Source organism: Artemia franciscana, unplaced genomic scaffold, assembly GCF_032884065.1.
Source record: "Artemia franciscana unplaced genomic scaffold, ASM3288406v1 PGA_scaffold_39, whole genome shotgun sequence".
NCBI classification, from domain to species: Eukaryota; Metazoa; Arthropoda; class Branchiopoda; order Anostraca; family Artemiidae; genus Artemia; species Artemia franciscana.
The window spans coordinates 309712-326865 of record NW_027062677.1 but is presented as its reverse complement, the minus strand read 5'-3'; the positions used below and the strand labels follow the sequence as shown (position 1 = coordinate 326865).

Here is a 17154-nt window from a genome sequence, read left to right as displayed (position 1 = left end):
CTGGTCGAAGTTTGTAACTTGCAGCCCCTCCCCCAGGGACTGTGGGGGAGTAAGTCACTCCCAAAGACATAGTTATTATGGTTTTTGACTATGCGGAACAAAATAGCTATCTCAAAATTTTGATCTGTTGACTTTGGAGAAAAAATGAGCGTGGGAGGGGTCCTAGGTGCCCTCCAATTTTTTTGGTCACTTAAAAAGGGCACTAGAACTTTTCATTTCCGTTAGAATGAGCCCTCTTGCTAAATTCTAGGACCACATGGTCGATACGATGACCCCTGGGAAAAAAAAACAAACAAATAAACACGCACCCGTGATTTGTCTTCTGGCAAAAAATACGAGATTCCACATTTTTTTAGATAGGAGCTTGAAAATTTTGCTATACGGTTCTCTGATGCGCTGAATGCGATGGTGTGATTTTCTGTGATTAAGATTCTGTGATTAAGATTCTGTGACTTTTAGGGGGTGTTTTCCACTATTTTCTAAAATAAGACAAATTTTCTCAGGCTCGTAACTTTTGATTACAAAGACCAAATTTGATGAAACTTATATATTTAAAATCAGCATGAAAATCCGATTCTTTTGATGTATATTTTAGCATCAAAATTCCGTTATTTAGAGTTTCGTTTACTATTGAGCCGGGTCGCTCCTTACTACAGTTCGTTACCACGAACTGTTTGAAAAGAAAATAATTCGGTATTTCGGGACTTCTGACATTATTACTCCTTTGCGAAGGTTAGGCTCAAAATTGGAAAAGGATTAAATTTTTTCTCTGGGCCCCTTCCACCTCTTAGTTCGTTTATTTTTCCGTTAGTTTTCACCTGTTTTCGCGTTATAGTTGTGTTATCTCTTAGCAGTTCTTTCGTTAGTTGAGTTATGGTTGTGGTATATATGTTTTATCGCTCGTATAGTTGTGTTATTTTCAAATTATACTCCATAATAGAGAGGCTCCGAACACCCAGCATTGTATATTAAGCTCTGAATTTGACGTTTTTTCTAATGTGACCAGATTCGTCCTGCGCCCTGCGCCCTTTTCATTGAATTTTTCTTCCCCCATGACATATTTCTCCAAGGAAAGATCCTCCCACATAGCCCCCTCCCCTCAACCCTGCCCCCAAAACCAAAAGAATCCCCCTGAAAACGTCTGTACACTTCCCAATAACCATTATTATATGTAAACACTGGTCGAAGTTTGTAACTTGCAGCCCCTCCCCCAGGGACTTTGGGGGAGTAAGTCATCCGCAAAGACATAGTTATTACGGTTTTCGACTATGCTGAACAAAATGGCTATCTCAAAATTTTGATCCGTTGACTTTGGGAGAAAAATGAGCGTGGGAGGGGGCCTAGATGCCCTCCAATTTTTTTGGTCACTTAAAAAGGGCACTAGAACTTTTCATTTCCGTTAGAATGAGCCCTCTTGCGACATTCTAGGACCACTTGCTCGATAAGATGACCCCTGGGGAAAAGAAAAAAAAAAAAAAAAAAAAAAAAAAACACGCACCCGTGATTTGTCTTCTGGCAAAAAATACAAAATTCCACATTTTTGTAGATAGGAGCTTGAAACTTCTACAGTAGGGTTCTCTGATACGCTGAATCTGATGGTGTCATTTTCCTTAAGATCCTACGACTTTTAGGGGGTGTTTCCCCCTATTTTCCAAAATAAGGCAAATTTTCTCAGGCTCGTAACTTTTGATTGGTAAGACTAAACTTGATAAAACTTATATATTTAAAATCAGCATTAAAATGCGATTCTTTTGATGTAGCTATTGATATCAAAATTCAATTTTTTAGAGTTTTGGTTACTATTGAGCCGGATCGCTCCTTACTCAGTTCGTTACCACGAACTGTTTGATACACAGGGTCTTGTCTTTAAAATACTTCACTTCGGATTGCAGGTTAAAATTTAACTTTTCAACAAAGAAACGTTATTTTTTACAGCATTTGTACAAGGCTTTAACTCGGAGAATTCAGACCTCAAGGCTATTGCTCCGATTCAATTTCTTTTATTCTATTTTCTACTAGAATAAATCATCATCTTCACAAAGTCCTCTGATAGTGTTAGTAAGGAAACCTGAGTTGTCACTGGCTTCCCAATATTCGGGTTTCCTGACGCATTTGGGGTTCTTATAGCAATATCTTCGCTATAATCAATATCTGAATGAATCCTTTTATTTTTTTTCTTGTCCACCTTACTCAGTAATAGCTTAAAATAGACTTACTGAAAAAAAACACTCAAGTATTGCTTTAACCTTATACCACGAATAGTCTCAGCTTTAAATCACTTTGGAGGGATAATAACTAATGGTTTCCATTCTTAAGTTTTTTTTTAGGAAAAGGTTTATATTTTCAAATAGTCTTTTATCACCTTATATAAGGTTTTCGCTGTAGCACAGCATACAAATAATTTAGCAATAATCAATCTTCATTCATTTAATTATATCATTCATAGAGTAGGCAATAGCAAGCACCATGGTCTTAACTGGTTAAGCAATGAGTCATGACTCTGAACTAACTCATGACTCATGACATGTACTGAGTTTACATTACAATTAGCTAAAAAGATTGAACTCACTTTTGAACTTGCCTTACTTTGATACATATCAAGCAAAACTCCCAACTCTTTGGCAAGAAAAAGCCGACGTGGGTGGGCTTTTTGAGCCTGGTACAATTTGCGGGCAGTATTATTTCGCTTCACTCAACAGCTTTAGACTATGACACTCACGAGTAGAGGTCTAAGGCTTTTCTTTGTCTTCCAATGATTTCAGCCCAAGTCCCACAGAATTAAGTCCAGAGGTAAATTCAAGCACTTCCAGGATCGTATCCGAGATTTTAATACGAGAAAGTTGACGAGAAAGTTGAAAGTTAATAGCTTTTTCAATAATAGTGTTTAAATTGAAAAATTATCCATTCAGGATTGGTTCCAAAAATGGCAAGTTTGTAGTTATTAGCTATTTACTCAAGCTATTTACCATTTATTTAGCTATTTACTCAATTGGGATTTCCCCAGAAATTTTGATTATTTTACATAAAGATGTTACGTCCATATTGAATAAAGCAATAGACTTCTAAAACTTTTCGCTAATTAACATTAAATCTCCCACACTAAAACATAAATCGAAATTAAATTTTGGGCATAACAGGATAAGGCTAAAATTTAAGTCAAATAATTATTTAACTTAATATTAATTAGGCCAAAAATTCTTACCTATGGCTATCAGTTCAAGTAATATGAATGCAGCTGGGCCATAGAGAAGGCTTGAAACAGTAAGAGTTTGCAATGTGACATCTTTTGACTCTAGAGCTGAACTAAAAACGTCTAGACAGAGATCAATCACTTTATTACGCTCATGAAGATCGTCAAACCTCCATTTTGGATGAGTTGGAAAAATTTCTCTAAGGATGAATACGATGCAAGGATAGACTATGTCTGTATTACTTGTCTCAGCCTAGAATAAATCCGGCTAATGAGCATGAAATTCATAAAATTATAGGTAATTCATACCTATATTATATATTAAAATAAATATTTAGTAAACTAATAGCTTGCAGTTAGAAATGCAAGTATAACACATGTCTAATATCACTACTTTCTCCCCGAATGAGATGCGAGGAGAGCGTAAGGAAAAATTTAAGGGAAATTGGAACTTCCTGGGAGGGTGTAAAGAGGGGGTTCTTTGACTATTTTGGGATGGAGAAAAAGCAACTATAGTTGTGTTGGCCTCAGGCGGCTTCGTGCTGCAGCGAGTCTTTAATAGTAGTAGTATTTATAGGTGAAATCAAGCCAATTAGTTTTTCACTATCTAAACCAAATAAATTTTCGTGGGCCCTCTGTTCCAAGATGTGAGCCCCTACATTATGTCACATCAACATAGACACCTGCCGAGTCTCCCGTGTAATTGTGGGGGTCCACCTGGATCACTTTGGGAGTCACTTCTCTAGATCTTACTTCTTCAGTGGCCCTCAGTCAGTTCTGATATCCAGATCTAAAATTTGAACCGTCCGGCCATGACAAAACAAAGAAAGAAAAAGCTCAAAATGACGACTAAAACAAGGGGCCTAATTTTGTGTGGTTGATTCGCCCATGACAAAACAAAGAAAGAAAAAGCTCAAAACGACGACTAAAACAAGAGGCCTATTTTTTTGTGTTTGTTTCGCCCATGAAAAAACAAAGAAAGAAAAAGCTCAAAATGACGACTAAAACAAGGGGCCTAATTTTGTGTGGTTGATTCGCCCATGACAAAACAAAGAAAGAAAAAGCTCAAAATGACGACTAAAACAAGGGGCCCACTTTTGTGTGTTTGTTTCGCCCATGACAAAACAAAGAAAGAAAAAGCTCAAAATGACTACTAAAACAAGGGGCCTACTTTTGTGTGTTTGTTTCGCCCATGACAAAATAAAGAAAGAAAAAGCTCAAAATGACGACTGAAACAAGGGGCCTACTTTTGTGTGTTTGTTTCGCCCATGACAAAACAAAGAAAGAAAAAGCTCAAAATGACGACTGAAACAAGGGGCCTACTTTTGTGTGTTTAATTCGCCCATGACAAAACTAAGAAAGAAAAAGCTCAAAATGACGACTGAAACAAGGGGCCTATTTTTGTGTGTTTGTTTCGCCCATGACAAAACAAAGAAAGAAAAAGCTCAAAATGACGACTAAAACAAGACTTTTGTTTGTTTGTTTCGCCCATGACAAAACAAAGAAAGAAAAAGCTCAAAATGACGACTAAAACAAGGGGCCCACTTTTGTTTGTTTATTTCGCCCATGACAAAACAAAGAAAGAAAAAGCTCAAAATGACGACTGAAACAAGGGGCCTACTTTTGTGTGTTTGTTTCGCCCATGACAAAACAAAGAAAGAAAAAGCTCAAAATTACGACTAAAACAAGGGGCCTACTTTTGTGTGTTTATGTCGCCCATGACAAAACAAAGAAAGAAAAAGCTCAAAATGACGACTGAAACAAGGGGCCTACTTTTGTGTGTTTGTTTAGCCCATGACAAAACAAAGAAAGAAAAAGCTCAAAATGACGACTGAAACAAGGGGCCTACTTTTGTGTGTTTATTTCGCCCATGACAAAACTAAGAAAGAAAAAGCTCAAAATGACGACTGAAACAAGGGGCCTATTTTTGTGTGTTTGTTTCGCCCATGACAAAACAAAGAAAGAAAAAGCTCAAAATGACGACTAAAACAAGGGGCCCACTTTTGTTTGTTTATTTCGCCCATGACAAAACAAAGAAAGAAAAAGCTCAAAATGACGACTGAAACAAGGGGCCTACTTTTGTGTGTTTGTTTCGCCCATGACAAAACAAAGAAAGAAAAAGCTCAAAATGACGACTGAAACAAGGGGCCTATTTTTGTGTGTTTGTTTCGCCCATGACAAAACAAAGAAAGAAAAAGCTCAAAATGACGACTGAAACAAGGGGCCTACTTTTGTGTGTTTGTTTCGCCCATGACAAAACAAAGAAAGAAAAAGCTCAAAATGACGACTGAAACAAGGGGCCTACTTTTGTGTGTTTGTTTCGCCCATGACAAAACAAAGAAAGAAAAAGCTCAAAATGACGACTGAAACAAGGGGCCTACTTTTGTGTGTTTATTTCGCCCATGACAAAACTAAGAAAGAAAAAGCTCAAAATGACGACTGAAACAAGGGGCCTATTTTTGTGTGTTTGTTTCGCCCATGACAAAACAAAGAAAGAAAAAGCTCAAAATGACGACTAAAACAAGGGGCCCACTTTTGTTTGTTTATTTCGCCCATGACAAAACAAAGAAAGAAAAAGCTCAAAATGACGACTGAAACAAGGGGCCTACTTTTGTGTGTTTGTTTCGCCCATGACAAAACAAAGAAAGAAAAAGCTCAAAATTACGACTAAAACAAGGGGCCTACTTTTGTGTGTTTGTTTCACCCATGACAAAACATTTTTTTTTACTTTTGAAGTAAAAGTAAGGGCCTTACTTGTGTGTGTTCATGAGAGTTACTCGTATTTGTTCATATAAATACTGTGTGTTGTACCATGGTAGCATTAAATGTATACATGGATACTGGTTTGTTTCTTATTTTCGTTCCTTTGGGCTTTAGATTTTATTTTTAAATTTTTATTTTATAAATTGTTCTAGATTTATCTTCACTTTTTTATTGGTTTCTTGTATATTTAGCGCTGAAGAAGCCTAGATTTAAACAGGCGAAGCATCCGTCGTTGAGTTCGTCTTTTCTTTTCCTTCTACCGCCGTTGACCTAATGTTTAGTTATTCATTTTGAGACTTTTCTTATCTTTTATTCATTTTCGTCTTTTCTTTTCCTGCTACTGCCATTGACCTAATGTTTAGTTATTCATTTTGAGACTTTTCTTTTCTTTATTTATTTTCGTCTTTTCTTTTCCTACTACTGGCCGTGGACCTGACATTTAGTTATTCATTTTGAGACTCTTCTTTTCGTTTATTCATTTTCGGCTTTTCTTTTCCTTCAACTGGCCGTGGGCCTGATGTTTAGTTATTCATTTTGAGAGTTTTATTTTCGTTTATTCATTTTCGTCTTTTCTTTTCCTGCTACTGGCCGTGGAACTGACGTTAAGTTATTCATTTTGAGACTCTTCTTTTCGTTTATTCATTTTTGGCTTTTCTTTTCCTTCAACTGGCCGTGGGCCTGATGTTTAGTTATTCATTTTGAGAGTTTTCTTTTCGTTTATTCATTTTCGTCTTTTCTTTTCCTGCTACTGGCCGTGGAACTGACGTTAAGTTATTCATTTTGAGACTCTTCTCTTATTGTTTTGAGAATTTTTTAGCAGCATATCTCCAAGTCTTTAGTCTACACAATTTAGTCTATGAGTCTGTGGTACTAAAGATACCCGTTTAAAGCCAAAAATTACTATTTACGAGGTAATCACAAACTCCGTTAATCTATATGGTTGGGGACTTGGCCCCTGAAAGTGGCTTTTGCCCATTAGCTAAATGTGTTTGACCACTTCTGCAAGTGACATATTCATAGCATCTTACCCCTTGGATAGTCAGTAACACTGAAATCCAAATTCGTTGCTATAAAAGTATGATATTTGAAAAGCAGTGAAAAAAGAAAAATAATAAATAAACGTCTCCAAATCAGACTTGGTAATGTATATTAGAAGCTAATCAGTACTCTCAGTGAGCAGGTACTGAATTGCAAACCCCTGGCTCCTGAGAGAAAAAAGAGGGGATAAGTTAAGACAGAGTAGCATGGCACTCAATGATTAGCCAGATCCCAGCATGAAGGATAAGCTTGTGTCCTGAGACAAGTACAGGTAACCAAGTACAAACAAAGAAATAAATGAAAAAATAAATAAAAGAGATTAAATTTTTAGGCCTTGTTACAAAGCTTGAGCTTTGGGCTCCTTTTGGTTAAGTTTCAGAGCTTGAATTTTCAACCTTTCAAATTCGAGAAGGTTGACAACTCTGCTTCTGAGTACTAGCAAACAAAATATTTTTTTTTTAAATAAATAAGATTTATTTTTATAACAAAATAAATCTGCAAGAAAATGTGTTTAGCGAGCCAAATCAAATTACGTACTATAAAACATATAAAATAAATAGTAAAAAAAAAACAACCTGCTTATTCTAATTATTTCCAGAAAGTCCAGCAAATTTAATAAATTCAAATAAAAGGGTATTGACCCGTCACGTTCTCATGCTGGTAGTAATACTTACAACCATTTCCAAATTTTGTGTCCTATGATTCGCATAAAAAAAAAAAATGACAAGAAATAAAAAGACGATGACACAAAATAGATACTATACGACAAGCATTGGGCTTAAAGTTATTTGTAGCAATAAAAAAATAAATAACCTTTTGAATGTCTACTTACTTTAATACAAGAATTAATAAATTCAAGGAAGGCAACAGTAAAAGGGTATAGACCCGTCACACACTCTTGACCAGCAAGAATGCTTCCAACCAACGCTGAGTTGAGCTCTGTATGCATAACCATTTCTAAAGGGTTGTCAACCAAACCCAAAAAATGAGGTAACAGACCATTTTGCTTCAATCGATGAAGTATACCTTCCCTTGCTTTATCTTGAAGTAGTAACTGCCCGACAAGTTGTAGGAAAACGGACAAAAGATCGTTTGGGGCATTGGGTATAAGCGAAAAGCTGAAATAAAAATGTAATTAAACTGACAATAACGTGATATGCATTTCAACTGAAAATATTTAGTTTTATTAATTAATTTAGTTTTATTTTATTAATTAGATGCCAGTTGACATTCCCACTAATTCTCAATTTGATTGTTGTTTTTAAGAAAAAATAAAAAAAATCGTGAAATCGAGCTAGAAAAACTCAACTTATATTTGATTTCAAGTAAGCCTAATTTAAAGAATAGTAATGTCACTTTTGATTTACAGGCAGTCTAATATCACTTTCAAATTTAAAAAGAGACTATGCGTTAACGGTTAACGCAGGTTTCAAGAGAAATTGTGGAAAGTTTGGTTACATTCCCATTCTGCTCATTTTGGACAAAGATTGTTTGGACCATTGAGTATAAGCGAAAAGCTGCAATAAAAATGTAATTAAACTGACAATAACGTGATGTGCATTTCAACTGAAAATATTTAGTTTTATTACTTAAATAACCTGATTCGAAACATAAATACGCTTAGAGAGTGAGCATATATGTAATTAAAGCTAATTCGGAAAAATGAATGTCTTCATCCAGCTTTTGAAAATATATAAACCTACCTTTCTAAAAAGGAAAATTCTACAACAGAAACCACTGTAAAAAGATGGTCAAAATACGGCCCTAATCCAGTGTGGTCCATTACTCTTTGAGCAGCTCTACAGATCCTAAAGGGGGGAGGAGTTGAAAGTTCCCTCCTAGATTTTGAAAAATACCTTTTTTGGTATTTTCACTAAATAAAAATCAAAATAGCTAAAAAATTGTCCCTCTCACTAGATTTTTAAAATTCCTCCATACACTATATATTTGTAAATTGACGTCCCTGTTTCATATGGAGAAAAACATTCGGAAAATATAATCAATAAGAAAGAAATCTATAAAATTATTAATAAACGAATTATTAATGTTTAGACTTTTATTAGCGTTTTTTAATTAACGAATTAGACTTTTATTATTTCAGCTACTGATGAACAAGAGCAAAAAGATTTAAAGCACTTCAGAGGATAGAGGACATTAGAAAACAAATATTTATCTTCCAGGCAGCTTATCAAAATTTCTAAATCTTTATCTGCTCGCTGATAAGGAAAATCCGAAAAACGGACCTGATTTATTGATTAGGATTCTTTTTATAGCTAACGATTCCATACAGACTTGAACAAAACTAACTCAAAATCTCTAAAAATGGCTAAGCTGATTGAGTTAGTAAAAAAAAATAATCAAGCAAAAAATAAATAAATCGAATTATCATAAATAATTATAGTATTATAAATAATTAACAGAAGCAGAAGCTGGAACATTAAATTACTCTTGCAGAGATAGAAGAAGATTGTATATATTCCATACAGAGTTCCAAAATTTACAAGCCCAGGCCTCCTAAAGAAAAGGACAAATCTGAAATAATCCCTGAACAAAGTCCCAGGAAAAAGAAAAAAATCCCTCATTAGATTTTGAGGACATGAGTATTTTTAAATCCTACAAAGTCTTAAAAACAAAAACTTATATGTAGAACTTCTTAAATTGATGGAGAAAAAATTCTTGAATACTGCCCAAACAAGCTGTACCAGAGAGAAACGGTACAAAAAAAATAATAAAAAAAATAAAAAAAATTACACCGCTATTAAGCAGAAGACTGAAACATAAAACATATTTTAAATAGAAGAAGACTGTACATACTAAGATTCAAGGAGGCTTTTCAAATATTTCTAAATATAACGGAAAAGAAAGCTTATAATATGGCCAAGATTCACTGTTATGGATTTCTTGTACCTTTATTAATTGTAAGAAAAATCTAAAAAAAAAATATTTCAGGAACTTACAAAATTTCAAAAATTGAAAACTTTACTATGAAGGAAAAAATCTGAATACATGTCGAAAGTAAAACAGTTCAAAATAGGGATGATACCTTTTTATTGACAGTGAAATATAAAATTATTTAACTGGATATTTCGAACACATATACAGTGTTCATCATCAGCAGTAAAACTAAAAGACATGAATAAAAATAAACAGAATGTATACATAATAAACTAATTACATATAGTTTATTGCTCTTATTTTTTTCAATGCAACAGCTGAGGCAAATCTCCTTGACCTTTTCGGTTCCGGTTCATTAGATTTAACTGACCTATTACGTGGACAGAGGTCATAGCTCTTAGGTAGTGATATTTACTTTATTTGACCTCAGTAAATTATCATAAATTGAGTTAAATCCAAATTCACCTGTATCTCTGTTTATGGAATTATTCTTGAATAGAATTTTTTTTAATTTCGATTGTTTCCCTGAAAGTTTGCTTTAAACCTTGGTCCCTAGAAATCAAAGAAACATTTTCAAACAAAATAAAATGATTTGGAAAATTAAAGATATGCTCCGCGAGGGTCGACGTGAAATCTTCAGGTTTGGTATTTTGCTTTAAAGACGATGAAATGGAATTATGATGTTGTAGCAATCTCGTTCTTAAATTCTGGTTTGTACGTCCCACATAAGAGCTTCCACAAGTACATGGAATTTTATAAACCCCACTTTGTTGCTCTACGGAAGTCCGATCCTTTCCAGAATTTAAAAAACTTGCCAAAGTATTACTACCTCTTAAAGCTACCTTTAAACCATTATTTTGTAAAATTCTTTTAAGTTTTTCACTCAAACCTGGAACATATGGTAGAGAACAAAAGATATCTTTCTTTTCTTTGTGTTTATTCGAAAGAAATAAACACAAAACATAATTTTCCTGAAACTCTCATAATTTTTTTTTTAGCAAAATGAGACATTCTTGTTTTTGTTTTTTTGTCTCAATTTTATTTCAAAAGTGGTTGCATAGAACCCGCTATTTTATAAAATTAAAACAGGGCTCATTTGAGCAAAAACTTTGAGCTTTAACTTTTTTTTTTAAATTTACTTAAGGTAGTTTCAAGATGTCTAAGCTGAAAGTCTTCTTATATAGAAGAAAAAAAAAAAAAAAAAAAAAAACAAAAAAAAAACAGCTGTATTCGAAAGAAATAAACACAAACATAATTTTTCTGGATCTCTCATAAAATATTTTTTAGCAAAATGAGACATTCTTGTTTTTGTTTTTTTGTCTCAATTTTATTTCAAAAGTGGTTGCATCGAACCCGCTATTTTATAAAATTAAAACAGGGCTCATTTGAGCAAAAACTTCAAGCTTTATTGCCCATTTAAAGTACACTGTACCACAACAAAGCGGAGTTTCAGAGCCTTTTATGCCTCGCAGCAATAATTTTGGTCCCACTAGGGCTAAACTTGTCATCAACTGATAGATACGAATGACGAACCAGTTTAAAGCCATAGAAAAGACTTATATAGCCAGTTTTTGAAGAGCCCCTACCACGTAGCAGCAAATTTCATCCCTAAACTCCACAAAGCTACTGAACTGCAACAGTACAAATCTGCTGAACTGCTGAAACGAAAATGAACTGCTGAATTCAAAATCATCTATTCGAAGCTATATAGTACTGCATAATAGCTCACTAAATCTTAAGGGGGAGGATTTAGAGCATTTCATATTTTTTTTAAACTATCTTAACCTACCTAAATCTTGCAACGTTAAAAGGAACGTTCTCAGATCAAACTTTGGCCCCAAATGTCCAGAAAAACTGTATTCCATCATATAGTAAAGCCAATACATTTAAGTGTAAAAAGAAATAAGGATGGAAAAGGATTACCAGTCAAACACATCAAGAAGAAGCTCCGACAAAGTTTCAAGGCTTTGGTAAGATTCTGGTGAGTGTTGCAATACTGTTAAAATTAGCTTCACAATCGACTTGACAATATTCACTGTCTCTGATTGTACACTGGACATTCCGTGTTGAACCTGCCAAAAAAAGAAGACATTTTCGTAGATTTATTTATGTTTTTTCTAGGAAATTCGGTTCTATTTGATAGATAATTTTGTCTATTGTTAGCAGGGGAGTGCAAATGAATTTGATCTTGAGAGAGGGGACAGGCTTGTTTTCAGTGGTTTACACCCACCTTTATACACAAATGCACATTTTAAAGTAGCAGGTTAGCATCGTTTAGCTTCTTGTTTTTTTGCTCTTTTTCTTTTTTTTGTCAAAATTTTACTTAGACTAGTACAATCATTAAAATACAAAACTTATAGACGACCCATTTTCAAAATATTTCTATTTTCCTTGATGTCGATTTAGCTCTGTAGGGTCCCAGCCCATGAGAGACAAAACAAGTTTTAGGCTGTCAGGAACTGATGCGGCTTAAATTAGCTCCAAATACTGTTCGAAGCTAATTTGAACTTATACTTTTATATTCGAAAACTTCTAATTTAATTCGTAGATAGTTTTGGCTGAATAAATAGCTTTTCATTATCAAATAATCGCTAATTTAATCTTGTTGTTCATAGAATGTGATGACATTATTTGACAGCATAAGTCAGCATGTCTGAGGATCACAAATATGTACAGTTGTAGGGATATTTTGTGGATTGGTGATGATTTAAAGGAGATTACATTTACTACATTTACAGATAGTTGTATATACAAGTTTATAGTATAAATATATACTATTCGAAGCTAATTTAAACAATATACCCCAAGATATCAGTGCCCAACCTGGCCAATAAGTTTATAAGTTGTCACTTTGAAGCTGATTAAGATAGCCAAAATTTAAGGTCCCCTTTTGTGCTTCCCATGTCTTTTAGTCGTATGTTCAGGAATCACCAAAAACATTCAAAGTCAAGTAATTCAGATGACAATCTTTTCAAGATCTTACTGTGTACAAGGGCTTTTAAACTTTTAAGAAAAAGACATCAGTAATTTTGTGGATAAACCATGATTTAGGACAAAAGAATGTTACTGCACTCTTATCCCTTTCCCGTAATGTAGTATTTTGAGTCCACTCACCGTTCCTAAACACTATCAGAAAGCTTTAAGTTGATCCCCTAGTTTCTCCCGCAATATTAAATGTACACTATTATGATAGCTTGGGTTAGAAAACTAGAGTAATATGGCGAAGGTAAGCAGAAAGGGTATATGAAAGCACATGATTGCTGGACCCCAGCCCCAATTGCAGTTTCTGTCTGAAGGGCCACGAAACGGAGATCAGCACCGCCGGTTTGGACCTTAGGGGTCTAGAGCCGTCGTACTACTTACACTGTGAATAGATTCAAAGATTGGGCTAACAGTGCTGAAAACTTTTAGGCTGATTAGAGACACACATAAACTGGCTCCAAAACACCCTCCTTCTAAACATAAAACATGAGTTTCCCTTGCCCCCCCCCCCACCTTCCCAACTCAAGAATTTTCAGACTAATCCTAACAAGTTGGTTCCGTATATGCTACAGATACTTCACTTCGATAGATTGGATACGATGGTTTTTCGATTTACCTCTGCCCCTCTCTCCCAGTCATATTTCAAGATCAACTTGACTGGAATCCTGCATCCTTTGAAAATTTCAACCGTTCCCCCCAAGCTCTTCCTGAAATAATATAAATCTGCCATTTTGATAACTTGGGTACATATGGTTACTTTTGGTCAATATCGCTACTTCACTGAGAATTTATCCTAATCCAATATGGAATATGAGTGCCGAAAATTTTGAACTATATACCAAAATCGTTAAATCCATCTCATCTGCCCCCAGACACTCCCGAAAAAATTTACAAGCCCGTTCCAAGAGTACTGCACGTACACTCTTTTGATCATCTAGTAACACAGACTATCTTTTGTTTTACATTAACACTTAACGATGAACACGTTCCACTGGGCGGGTTAAACTTTCAGGCGGGTTAAAAAACATAATAACGCTTTATAATGCGAGAACTTTAACTTTGAGAACGATCTTTAAGGTTTCCAACTTAAAAAGATTACCAAAAACAAAACAACAACACCAAATTTTTAACTAAAATCTATCTATGAAAGATATGTTGTTTCCATAATTAAGGTTGATTATCCCTGCGGCTTTATGTATGACATAATCCCCCATAAACGTATTTATTAGAACTTCCAATATTCCTGATGACAATGAACATCTTTAAATTTTGATCCACATCCATGAGGGCAACGAAAGGAGAAGGTTGAGTTAGGTAGCAGAAAAGAGCCCGTGAGAGAGGCTAGTTATCCTTGAATCCCTATTGACCTTAAAAAGGTCATTAGAATTTTCAGTTTCTAATCAAAGTGGTCAAGAAAGAAAATTTCACCCTTCATTGGGCCCTATTATGGAGGGACACCAATATTTTTTTTTTGCATTGTGGTTACCTTAACTCAAGGACTTCGAGATATAAATTCCAAACCAATCAGGAAAACCGTTTCAGCCCTTTTTTGAGGGGGAATTGGGTGCTCCAGAATAATTTCTTTGTATAGTAAGTTCCTATTGGTCCAAGAACGTATTAGTTATAACGATTTATAGCGATAATATCGTTAGTTATAACGATATTAGTTAGAACATATTTTCAGCTGGTCATACACAAAAAGTTTGTTGTCAATCCCCCCCCCCCTGACAACAATTCATTTCGACCCAGAGAACGATTCCTAAAGGCTTTGAGCCAACCGCAATGCCAACATCATACAGGCCCCCTTTTTCTATTATAAAGCCTATGGGTAAATAAGAGGCAATTTACCTTCTGTTTTAGGGTTTTATTGCCCTCCAATTAATTTCAACTCTTGAAGAGGACACTAGAACCTTCCGTTTCCCATTTAATCAGCCACTAGCAAAGTTTCTAAGAACATCCCTTCCATACCAAATGGGAGAAAAACAAAATTGAAAAATTGTAGTCATGTGACTCTTTACTTAGGCAGCGCTAGAGAGCTGCCTTTGATTACTTTCCTTTATTGGCCTGAGCCAAGAGAGCTATATACATACATATATAACATATATATATATATATATATATATATATATATATATATATATATATATATATATATATATATATATATATGTATGTATATATATATATATATATATATAAATATATATATATATATATATATATATATATATATATATGTATGTATATATATATATATATATAAATATATATTTATATATATGTATATATATATATATATATATATATACTAGCTGTTGGGGTGGCGCTTCGCGCCACCCCAACACCTAGTTGGTGGGGGCGCTTCACGCCCCCCCCCCAAGCCCCCCCCGCGCGCGTAAGTCGTTACGCGCCATATTAGTTACGCGCCATTGTAGTTGTGTCCCTATGTCCCACCTGTGAATATAGATAGATATATTATATATATGTTTTTAACTACGTAAAACTTGCGAATATACAACATTCTTTGCTGTCCCATTGTCTGTGCATATAAATAGATTGTCAGGTTTACCGACTCTTGAACATGCAACATATAATGGTCCATGGGAAAACAATCCGTATTCAGATCTATACCTCATGATTCTATTGATTGCCCTTGAGCTTTGTTGATGGTGATTGCTAATCGACCATTCCCTGTCCCGGTGTCCTGATCGTCATTTATATCCCCCTGTGCCCCCCGGCGTCCCCGTTGTAGTTTTGTCCCTGTGTCCCGGTCGTCATTTATATTTTTTACTTATGTCCTGGTCATTATGGCTTATGTATGGTCATTTATATTCCCTGTGTCCCGGTCGTCATTTGTATCCCGGTGTCCCGGTCTGTATATACATTCGTTTTTTAGTTTTGTTTTTCTCCTTTATTTTTTTCCTTTTTTCTTTTTTTTCTTTTTTAGTTTATTTAGATTTTTAGATTTTTAGTTTTTTTATTAGTTTTTGTTTTTTTTCTTTTTTGTTTTTTTCGTAGTTTTTACCTTCTTTTTAGTTTTTTTAGTTTTTTTTTTTACTTATGTCCTGGTCGTCATTTATACTCCCTGTGTCCCGGTGCTTTGTTGATTGCTAATCGAACATTCCTTTTGTCCCGGTCGCTTTCTCTTTGAGTGTCGTCATTTATTTTTTTCTTTTTTAGTTCTTACCTTTTTTTAGTTTTTTTTTAGTTTTTTAGATGAAATTTTTTTTTAGTTTTTTTCCTTTTTTTCTTTTTAGTTTTTTATTGGTTTTTACCTTTTTTTTTAGCTTTTTTAGTTTTTTTTCGTTTTTTCTTTTTACTTTTTTTTTAGTTTTTATCTTTTTTATTTTTTTTTATTTTTATTCTTAATTTTATTAGTTTTCTTTTTCTCTTCTATTTTTCAGGTTTTTCCTTTTTTTTAGTTTTTTTTTTTAGTTTTTAGTTTTTTTTATTTTTTTACCTTTTTTTATTTTTTTTTTAGTTTTTTAGCTTTTTTATTTTTTTTTATTAGTTTTTAGTTTTTTTTGTAGTTTTTGCCTTTTTTTAGTTTTTTCAGTTTTTTGTTTAGTTTTTAGTTTTTTACCTTTTTTAGCCTAACCAGGATTTGAACCTGGGACCTTCATTCTCCGTTCTGACACCCTCTCTCACCGAGTGACTACTCCAGCATGTTCATTTTGGTATTTTAAATGGTATATTATTAACCAAATTAATGTGTTTTACAATATACTAAGCATCGTCATAACAAAAATGATGGCAACTAATTTCATGACGTCAGCCGAAACATGACGTCACCTGATCCACAGATCCACACACAGACAACTTATTTTTATATATATAGATATATATATATATATATATATATATATATATATATATATATATATATATATATATATATATATATATATATATATAAATATATATATATATATATATATATATATATATATATATATATATATATATATATATATATATATATATATATATATATATATATATATATATATATATATATATATATATACATACACATATATATATATATATATATTATATATATATATATATAGATATATATTTATATATATATATATCTATATATATAAAAATAAGTTGTCTGTGTGTGGATCTGTGGATCAGGTGACGTCATGTTTGTCCGCATATGACGTCTGAATTATTTCACACTAATACAAAAGAAGAAAAAAACTAAAAAAGGTAAAAACTACAAAAAAACTAAAAAGAAAAAAAAACTAAAAAGCTAAAAAACTAAAAAAAACTAAAAA

At 33.5% G+C, this 17154-nt stretch overlaps 1 protein-coding gene across 1 annotated transcript in view; it reads right to left on the bottom strand.

The window, feature by feature from the left end:
- Positions 1 to 17154, bottom strand: part of LOC136041826 (nucleoporin NUP188-like) — a gene marked incomplete in the record, with an annotated part of 179580 nt that overhangs the window by 102223 nt on the left and 60203 nt on the right. Inside the window, 3 exon segments of the mRNA XM_065726603.1 lie at positions 3203 to 3443; positions 7824 to 8109; positions 11810 to 11958. Coding sequence (XP_065582675.1) covers positions 3203 to 3443; positions 7824 to 8109; positions 11810 to 11958 — 676 coding nt within the window.